The sequence below is a fragment of the Pseudopodoces humilis genome, chromosome 7, assembly GCF_049639895.1.
Source record: "Pseudopodoces humilis isolate 2021_Gansu_Grassland_sample_001 chromosome 7, ASM4963989v1, whole genome shotgun sequence".
Classification (NCBI taxonomy): Eukaryota; Metazoa; Chordata; class Aves; order Passeriformes; family Paridae; genus Pseudopodoces; species Pseudopodoces humilis.
The window spans coordinates 34,647,002-34,657,502 of NC_142206.1; the positions used below are offsets into that span (position 1 = coordinate 34,647,002).

General features: G+C 41.9%; 1 protein-coding gene across 5 annotated transcripts in view; it reads right to left on the reverse strand.

Moving 5' to 3' along the window:
* NOVA1 (NOVA alternative splicing regulator 1) overlaps positions 1-7,751 on the reverse strand; it is a 142,312-nt gene extending 134,561 nt beyond the window's left edge. The window contains exons 1-2 of one of the 5 annotated variants that reach the window (XM_088057467.1): positions 6,769-7,751; positions 4,730-4,873 (exon numbers count right to left, since the gene is read on the reverse strand). In XM_088057467.1, coding sequence (XP_087913593.1) covers positions 4,730-4,873; positions 6,769-6,904 — 280 coding nt within the window. In that variant the 5' untranslated portion in view covers positions 6,905-7,751. Of the gene's footprint in view, positions 1-4,729; positions 4,874-6,156; positions 6,249-6,768 lie in introns of those variants that run through there. The other 4 variants (XM_005520319.2, XM_014249843.2, XM_088057469.1 and 1 more) reach the window with 4 other exon arrangements.
* Between the last annotated feature and the right edge of the window lie 2,750 nt (positions 7,752-10,501).

Sequence of the window (10,501 nt, forward strand, 5' to 3'; positions counted from 1 at the left end):
ACACAGCACTTTCTTGCAAACCAAAGCCATTTACTATGTCAAAGTTGATTCACTCATTAACATGAATAAGCCCCTACAGGTAGAAAAAAAAAAAAAAACAGTGCCAGATTTCTACTTTAACTTCTCAAAATTTCTCAAAACCTACCAAATTAGAATCTGCTAAGTGATAGTACACAGGAGAAGTTAGATATGTAACAATCTCAAGATCCTACTAAGTTACATACTTAAGTTTCAGCTTCCTTTTAAACGCAAAATACTACAGACCTGCTGGCTAACAAGCTAACTTTTTTTTTATTCTGTTTCAGTAACCAGGCAACAGACAACTGTCCAACTGAGAATTATCTCTCTGAACAGCTGGCAATCAACACGTGGGAGTTTTTGGTGGTTGGTCTCTTTTTTTTTTAAACTAGTACAAAGATCAGTGATTACTTTAAAAATCTATACAGCTCTAGATTCCACCTCTGAAATCTCTACTTGCTATTTAGTAATTTCCTCAGTCCCATTATCCCTGAAGTTACTCATAAAAGTAAATGTTTACAACAGAATCTGAAAATCTTAGATATATACTTATGTAGTGTCTAATTAGCTAATGTGAACACTTCAAGAAAAAAAAGTAGGATCATCAAGAGAAAAAGCAAAGTGTATTTACTGATGTATGAAAAAGCCCTTCATGGAACCAGCACAACAGACAGCTAATAACTAAAGCCATTTTCATTTCTAACTCCATTACACTTTTCTCTTCCACAGCTGAAAAAAGCAGTATTTCATTTCAACGTTACTTCAAGTGTTGATTTTAAAACATTTCTTTCCTAACTAGATTTTGTTGTTTTTAAGAGTTATAAATTAACTGATAAATGAACATGATAAACTCTATTTCTATAAAGGAAATAATAATGGAGAACCAAGCTTGATATATTACACCTTTCTCCTTCCTAGCAGTTTATAGGAGTAATGAAGCTGTAATTATTATATTAATTATAAATTCCTGTAACTTTATGTGGTAGTTACACATTCAATGTTTTTGAAAGGTCTCTAAGAGTCAGAATAAGAGACTTTTCAGAGGGGCACTGGCACAAAGATTAGCTAGACTATCTCCCATAACACATGAATGAGTAAAAAAACATCTGATAATTAAACAGAAAACATCTAAAAATAGAAGTCTCTTGGTGAAAGCACAAAATAGCCACACAATACTTCATACACCATCTGCATGAGATGGGAGAGGAAACTCCCACCTTCTATATTCTCCAAACATTGATGTAACTACTGTCCAGAAATCTGCTACAAGTGCAACACATCTAACATACTGCTAAAACCAGTAAAACCTTATCCCCATTTAATTATGCTTTTATTAATCTCTTCTCTTGATATGATCTAATTTAAGTACACCTATGACATCATATTCCAATAAATTGAAAAACACTGACCAAGTTCAATTTCACTCAAGCACCAAGTTCAGACCAGGCAAGATCCTGTTGCAAGATAAACAACATGATGTGATGTAACATAATTTTGTGCATGTGTGTGCATTTGTGAGAGACTGGGACGGGAACACAGAGAGGGAGGGAGAGGGAGAGAGTGCGTGCACGAGAAAGAAAGAGAGAGAGTGTACGGCAGCGTTTGCAAGGGAAAAATGTACGTGGCTTGAGCAGTTTTGAGTCCGGTGCTCACTAAAATGCAGAAGGAGAAACACATAAGCAATGACAGCTTCAGACAACAGAAATCATCTTTCTTCTATTATTCAAAAAAGCACACATTATAATAGTGTCACAGAATAGCCCCTTTCTTTATCAAGTTGGCTAAATCTGTATTTAATTTCTGAACCAAAACCTAGTAGTCAATACCCACTGTACTTCCTATGCAGAAGGATCAGCACCATTCAGTTTAAAAGTAGGGCATATTTTGCCATTTTAGTTTTATTTCTGCTAATCTTGGGGGACATGCCTAAACAGAAAAGAATCAGAATATCCAAAGCCAAATTGCAGGAGCCCAGACAACAAGAAAAAGTCAGCAGGTAACCTGAAAAGAGAACAATAAATTGCGTACTCAAAAATAAAACTGTGGACAGTAATGTATTTGTATACTGCTTCCTATCTTGTAAACTAAAATGTTCAATGCAAAGCTGTTTTTTCCTTCAATTTCTTGTAATTAGAGCTGCCATATAATTCTTCAGTAATTATGTCACCTTTTGACGCACAAAAATAATTCCAACAGAAACCAGTCTGCATACTGAAGTCCTATATCACAGAGGGAAAAGAAAAAAACACTATTAGATCATAGGAACTACTCGTAATTTCTGTATTACAAGCACCTTCCTCCTTTCCAAACAGGAACTTACTCACTTTTCTAAAACTTTTTGGAAATACAGAAAACTTTCACAGAAGCTTCAACGACAGAACATTCCACAGCGAAACATACATTAAACATGTTTGTAGTCACAAGCATCAGAGGTAATCATCAGAGGTAAGGACTAAGTAACATCTATTAGGAAAACAGTAATTGTTTAAAAAACTTCATAGCAAAAATAAACCATAACTTTATCTTAGCTCTTTGACAAGGTTTGTATTCCCTCATGTTATATGAGCAAGAGAGTCTGGAAGAAACCCAAAAGCCATCAGCTCAAGGAATGACAGGACCTCCGAAAATTCCATGGGCTGATGGTCAGACGCAAACAGACATACTAACAAGAGCTAGCCACACTGGAATCCATTTCCCATCCCTGTTCCATGCTCCAGCAGGTATCAGTCACCAACTTCCTTAAAACACTCACTTTCCATATGACACAATGTGGCTGCAAATTCAAGGAAGACTGTATAAAGTCAACCTGGAACTTCGTTTGCACCTGTTACTGTGAAAATATTTGAGCGTCCCTGCCCTAGTTACTTGTATTATTGCTGCTGATTTTAAGGGAGAAAATGTTCACGTCGCAAACGTTTTTCTCACATCATTCCAACTTGCAATTTTTTATTTTTCAAAGGTTCTTCTGCTACTAGTGATGCATCTTTACGATTTCCTACACAAAAAAAAAGTAATTCTCATTTAATCAGAAAACAGAGGAACCATACTAGAGCACTGAACAAAAGATCTAATCTTTGGAGCGTCCCTTCCAAGTGAGTGTAAATAAACTGTAGTAAAATGAAAAGACTCATAATTTGGTATTTGGAATATTCTTCATAAACACCAATTTTCTGTAACATCCTTGCATATCTGATAACCCCTCATGTATAATGCAGAAAATCTATTTCATTTTCATCTATTGACAGTGAATTTAATTTACTATTGCAGCTCTTTACCCAGATTATGTTATTAATTCTGCAATCAGGCTCTTTAGAATGCTTTTATTTCTTCCAAGAGTTTTCACAATCCTACATAGATTTTTTTTTATCCTAACATACCTTTCAAAATAAAGGATCCTGTTTTTACTAGCTTTCTAAAAAAAGTAAAAAAGAAAAAAGCTTTAAAAGCAACAAGCACCAGTTCATAAGCTGTAACTTTCAACAGGAGAAAAAATCTACATGCAACACTTCAATCTCTGACTTTTAAGTATTATAAACTACATTCATTAAGGAGATGTACAACAGGTGCATCAGAATTTCCACATCAACAATCATATTTGTAAATAGACAAAAATATCTCTGTTAATGAAAAGTTTTCCACTTCTGGCTGGCAGTATAGTCAGAGGACAGAAAAACTAAATGCTCCAGTGTTAGTGTTCTGTTTACATCCATACCAACTGCCTTTGCTAATTTGTAGAATTCAGTCTTGTTGAAATAGAACAAATGCAAAGCAGCTCTTATTTTCCAAAAAAAAAAAGCAACAACTAGTCAACTCAATTCTAAATCACCAGTTACTCTTCAAAATCACAAAATCAAAACACATAAGTGTCAGCTATGTTATTTTGCATCAATTTTTAGAAAGTCCTCTAGAGCAAAGTTCAATTACAGAATACTAATTTGTTCATCTTTAGGAAAAAAAAAACAATTATTCAACTGCAGAAGCTAAAATCTTGTCTGTCATTATATGACTCCCTCTTCAGAAGTCTTATAAAGGAGGAATGCTAATTCAAGTATTTATTACTATTTAACTAAAATATTAAAAACTTTTCATGTGCATTAATACAGCTAATATTAAATACTAATTTTTTTATTCATCCAAACTATTTCAGTTTTATAATAGAGCTTTCTTCCACCATCATGATAAACATAATATAAAGAATATCTAAAGAGCAGCACTTGTCCTCTTTACTTCACTCCAGAGCCAATGAACAAAGCAGTGAAGCAGAAAGAAGGTACATAATGGATTTAAAGTAAATGGCCCATTCTTTACGAGGCAGTCTCTCATTTTTACTCATTCTAGCTTAATTGTCATTACAATGTCTGGAAACTTCAAACGAACAATTATCTTTACGCCACCTGTCACATTGGTTCCTCAAAGCTAGAATTTTTCTAATAAAAAATAAAGCAATCAGTGTTAATGAAAATAATCTTTTGTAGAAATATTGTAAACTACTTTCAACTTATTTCAAGCAGTTAGTGTCCAGTTCAGTCCATTCCATACACCAAAACAGACAGAATATTTATATTCACTATTGCACTTTGAAACATACTTTTCTGAGACATAATGCTTCCTGCTGCACTGGAAGCTTAACCATCAATATATGAAACACACTGACATGTACATACATGCCTGGGAATTTAAAAATAAAGAATTGACTAATTTTTGCACCTACCTGGATAAAAATCTTTGGATTTAGACAGCTTGATGGTGGCCCCAGTCTCTTTCTGCAACTGAACAATTGTCTGTCCTCCCTTCCCAATTATAGATCCAGCAGCATAACTAGGTATGAGGACCTTTAGAAAATACTGGCCATCCTCTGAAAAATTGAGATATGCATGGTTAATATGGCTTTTAAATTGTCATTTTTCCTCCCCAGGCCCACAAATAAACAAAAGGTTACATCTTTAAACTCCTCCACTAATTCATGCATTTACATCTAACCAGTTGCGTCATTATACATGTTTAGACTATGCCTTTGACAGTTTAAAATACCTACATTTATTCTAAGCAAAGAACCCCCATAGGTTTCTTAATTCAGTAAAAGAATAATATTGCAGTTACATTTCAAAGGTAGATTTTTATTTATTTATTTATTTATTTATTGCAATGGTAACCACAGCATGCAGAAATGATCAGACCCTTTAAAAAAAAACTAAAGCCCTGCATGAAAACGTGGTTGGTGACAACTACAACCTTGCTTGGAAATACTGCAAAAGAAATGACAAAACCAGGAAAGAACAAATTGTAAATTCTAATGGGCTATTTGTTTGTCATTAGCAAACACATGAGAACAGCAATTAGCTATTGCTTGCATTCTTCTTAAGTGAGCAAAACGACTACTCTGCTACCAAATAACCCACCCCAAATGTGGGGTTTTATTCCAAGCACTTCAACCACTGCCAAGAAAACAACTCAACATGGTGAGGATGGAATCACTTGCCTAAGTAATCCTCATGTATTCCTTTAGCACTTCTTAAGCGACAATGATCTCTTTTAAGCTCATTAATTAAAGGACACTAAGAAGAATTTTTCCCAATTGATCAAAAGCCTAAGTCACTTATTTTAAATACACTTAAAAGGTGACAAGTTAGACAATGCCAGTCCTCTACCCATCACCAGCACTAAAGCATACCATGGAAATAGGAAAAAAATATAGAATGAGTGGAGGGCAGAATGAAAGATGCCAGTCTGATTTGGAAACTGCAGAATTTTCAGTACCCTCGTGCCACTGCTAAATCTAGCTACACTGAAGTCTGAGGACCTTTCCATAACTGTCTCTGAAGAAGTGCAAGGCAATAGGGATACGCTGGCTCCCCAGACTTGTGGTCTCCCTAGCAATTATGGCAATGTCCCATTGTCATGGTTATCAAAATATCACGAAACCCGTTTCATAAAGTTGGTTCTTTGGGTTTTGTTTTTTTTTTACCCCTAAGCAGAAGAAATGATCCGAGTTCACATTACTTCTCTTCCCAGAGCCTACAAAGCGCCTCAGTAAGTGCCTGTGTGTGACAGTTGTGCCCACCCGTATTACCATAGCTGGGGAACCATGCACTACGTATAGCCAGACCGCTGCTCTCAACATTGGGCAAATAAATTCACCTCTGCCTCCGTGCATTGTTATGACGACTCCAGTGCAAACGGATTAAGGAGATGCTCGTCCCGTTATAACTCATCTCCTCCAGGAACAGCAGGATGTTAACTAGCGAGTCCCCGCAGCCGAGGGGCGACTCCCCCCGCCACCAGCCAGCCCTCGCCCCCGGCTCGGCACGGCAAACACACGCCGTGTACGCGCTGACAATGGAAGTGAGGCCAAGGAAGAGGAAAACGCACGGCAAGGCTGAAATTCAACTTGCGACCCCGAGGATGTGGAAGGAGGGAAGAGCGTTTGCCGTCTCCTTCCAGCTGCCATTTATTGTCGCCCATCCTTAAACGGGCGAGGGAGATAGCTTGGCTGCGGGAGCCCCTTGTGCTCCCTCCTCGCCTCCGTAGGGTCACGGCTGTGCAGCCCCAGCGTGGATATTAAATAAAAAGACTGGTAGATGCTGAAAACCGACGCCATTTTGATGAATGATAACATTAGAGAAATGGGAATCTTTGGGCGGGGGGGGTGGGGGGTTGGAAGAGGCAGGCAGGCAGGTAGGGAAGCGGAGAGGTGGGTGGGTTGGGCGGGGGGGGTGGGGGTGGGAGGGAGGTGACAGAGGATATACCCACCGCCCGTGTTGGTCCTCTTGGTGCTGCCGGCTTCAGGGGGGGCTTCAAGCGGTCTTTTCCGGGAGTCCGGCGGGTCCAGGTCTATGGGAACCCCGGTGTGGGTCCCGTTCTGCTGGATGGGAGCTGCCGCCATCATGTTTGCTGCTGCTCGGAGGAGAATTGTCTCTTCCCTTCTCTGGTGGGGGGGCAGGGAGGGAAGGGGGGAGGAGGAGGAGGAGGAGGAGGAGGAGAAGGAAGGGGGTGGAGGAGGAGGAGGAGGGGAGGGGGCTCGTCCCGTTCTCTTGTCCTTTTCGAAAATGTAGAGCTAAGATCGGGATTGTCGAGGATGCTGCGCGCCTTGTTTATCTGGCACCCGGGGGGAGGGAAAGGAAAGGAGGGAGGGAAGCGGGCAGGACTGGACTGGAGGAGCAGCTGCAGTGCAGTGTCAGGAGGAGATGAGGAGAAGGGAGACAGGGGAACGAGGGGGGCGAGAGAGGGAAAAGAAAGGGGGAGAGGAGAGGAGGGGAAAGAATGAAAAGAGTGAGACAGGAGGAGGAGAGGACAGAGTGAGTGGGAGAGGAGAGGAGGGGAGAGAGTGAGTGGGAGAGGAGGGGAGAGAGAACGAGTGAGACAGAATCGGTGGGAAGGGAGGGAGGGAAGAAGGGAGGGGGAGAAGGAGGGAGCGAGCGGTGTAAATGGTGGGCGAGGGAGAGAGTGGGAGATGATTCACGCTGTTTCTGAGCCCCCTTCCGCCCCTGCCCGCCCTAGTGCCGCGCCTGACGCTGCGGCTCAGCTGCCCGCCGCTGCCGGGCTCCCGTGCCCTCCTCCCTCGCTGTCGGGCTCGTGTGCACGGGGGTGGAGAGGGGGATCGCTGCCGGGGTGGTGCGGCGCTGCTCCGCTCCAGCCCCAGCACCGCGGGCGGCTGGCTGGGGGCTGGGGCCGCCACCCCCAGCTGCACCGCAGAAACCCTAAAGGCAGGAGAGGTTAGAACCATGGGAGGGGGCACAAGGACGGGGGATTTCGAGGGCGGGGGGGGGGGGGGGGGGGGGGGGGGGGGTTTGATAGGGGGGGTGATAAAACACAAGGGCGGAGTTTCCATGGGAGACGGGCGGGAGATGCGGCCAATCGGAACAAAAGAGAGAGAGGCTGGGATTGAAGCGTCTCGCCAATGGCGGGCCGCCGCCGGCAGAGCCGTTGCGGGAAGGCGGGGGCGCTTTCACCTCTGCGGCGGGGGCGGCGGCGGGGCGGGTGTGCGCGGGGGCCGGCTGCCGCCTCGGGAGGGTCCCCGCCGTGATGCGGCGTCACCTGGGTTACGCGCTGCGCCTCGCAGGCCCGCAGCTGCGTGGGAGGACGGCTGCGATGGCCCGAGGAGGCGGTGGGGTAGCGGGGACACGTCCGAGGCCGGCTGCAGCACTCGCGCGGCGCGGGCGGTGCGGCCCTCGCTCCGTGTCCCCGCCGGCCGCCGGGCGGGGGACAGCGCTGCCGCTCCGCGCCGGAGCCGGGGACGCGCCGGGCTGCATCGCGCAGGCTTGGAAAGAAATTAATAAAGATAGGATTGTTGCGCTGTGACAGCCGGTCTAGCCGGAGATGTGCGACACAAAGCCGCGTTGCTTACCTAAATATTTCGTGGAGAACTTAAAGATTCACTGCGGCGAAGGTTATTTCTGCTTACAAATCTCAAATTATTCAGGTGGAAGATTAAAACGTTTTAAGATGCGGGGGGATGGGGAAGCAGGGCTCGGGGAATTGTCTGTGCACCAAGAAAGCATTTTTACTATTTGACTATTTGTTATTTATTGACTCGTTTCCTTTGAAAAAAGAGTCTCAAACAGCTGTAACTGTGGCCGTAGTGGTCAGAAGTGGAGCATCAATTCCGTACAGAATTCAGGAACGTGTGTTTATTGCGCTACACCACGCTCTGTGCTAAATTCGTATTGATGTGTGTGTGTGCGCGGCATGGCTGCTGACTCGATTCCTCCTAATACACGAGCTTAAAACCTGGCTGTGGACGAAATCAAATTTCCATTCTAAGCTCCCTGGGAGACAGCCTTAGTTTTAGTAATCACTTGCCATTAATACTGCCCCAAACAATTTTTAATACTTAAAATACACAAATCATGTATAATATATAGCACATCACCTCTGCTTATAAATTACAAGTCAGATAGGTAATGCATTATAGGATATTTAACCGTGCACACACTAACATCTAAACAGGCTCTTGCCCAAATGCATTCACAAATTAAGAACTCAATCCAGCACTGTACGTAGGAAACTTTCAATGACTTCTTTGGGAATTGTGTTCCAGGAATGTGATATCTATCCCCCTTGCCAGCAAGTGAAATAGATGCAGCAGATTCAGTAACAATTTGATAGCATATATGGTCAGAAAAACGATTGTATAAAAATGGAACTTTCTTACTCATCATATACCCCTTGTATCTTAGATACTCTGACTCATAATTGCTTAGTTTACTGACTGAAATAAAATTCTAGGCTTCTGTTACCTTGGCAGTTGCTGACACAATTATGGTACAGCAAACTGGGAACTGGTTCTAGCTCTTCCATTTTCTTTACTAAGTTACAGCCAGAGAATTTTATTAGTATTTGAGCCAGAAAGAGCACGGCATGACTTGTAAATCTCAGGTCCAGTTTGTAGGATCATCAGTCCTAAGAGGCTTCTTTTTATTTGCAAACCAAGCAAATGTCTTACAGAAACTTTTGAAGACAAAAATAAAAACCACGATGTTCAAATTAAGCCATCTTGAGTCAATTTCCGCAGTGGAACTGGATAAATTATAACATTGCTCCCTTTATCTCACCGACTACGTCCCATTCATCTGTAGCAACATTGAAACAAACAATTCTCTGGTTTTTAGACCACATCTGTTTTACTGTGCCCCCTGCACCAATTTTAATTATGTGACAGATCTGATTGGATTCAGCACCTGCAAGTCCTCCCTTTGGGATCTCCAATTAGTTTATAAAACATTTATTTGATTGCATTCTTGAAACAAAAGCATTGTTTCATCCTAACAACAGAAATATTAAAGAGTGGAATAAAAAAAGGTTTTAACGTGATAAGTGTCTATATTGTTTGTGTATCTAGCTTCCATAAGCTTAGAGGAAAAAGTGGTAATCCTGAAACCTAATTTCCTCAGACTCAGCAGATGTCTGTCCTGTGTTAGCCTGTTTCTTTACTGACAGCTGTTTCACAAGTGCCTCCCCTTGTCTCTACAGAATGCCTTTTGTTTAATGATTTCCCTCTACACTATCTCCCATCCCACTTAGACAAGCTTTTTCAACTTTTCTAGTAGTTTTAGATTTCTTTATACTTTCAAGACAGGCTTATTTTTAAATAAGTTAGATTTAACCAAGTAACTAGCCTCTCAGCTAGTTTCTTAGTTGCAGTTCTACTTAACCAAGCGGATATCTGCACGTAGTCAACGTTTAACGAATACCCACTTAGTATTAAGGAAAGTTATTATTATTATTATTATTATTATTATTATTATTATTATTAATTATTATAACTATGCTTCAGAATACGCACTTTTTTTCCTCCTTATTTAATTGCTTGGAGCAGTGATAATGAAGGTCTAAGGGCGAATATCACATAAAGTGCAGCCCTCTAGTGGCAGAGGTCACTTGGAGTTTAAAGCAAGCTGGGTCTTTGTCATGGGTGGGGGCAGTGAAAGGAACAGCTTTTAGCAAAATGCGGGGAACTGCCCTGCATTGGTCATGGCCTGAAGCA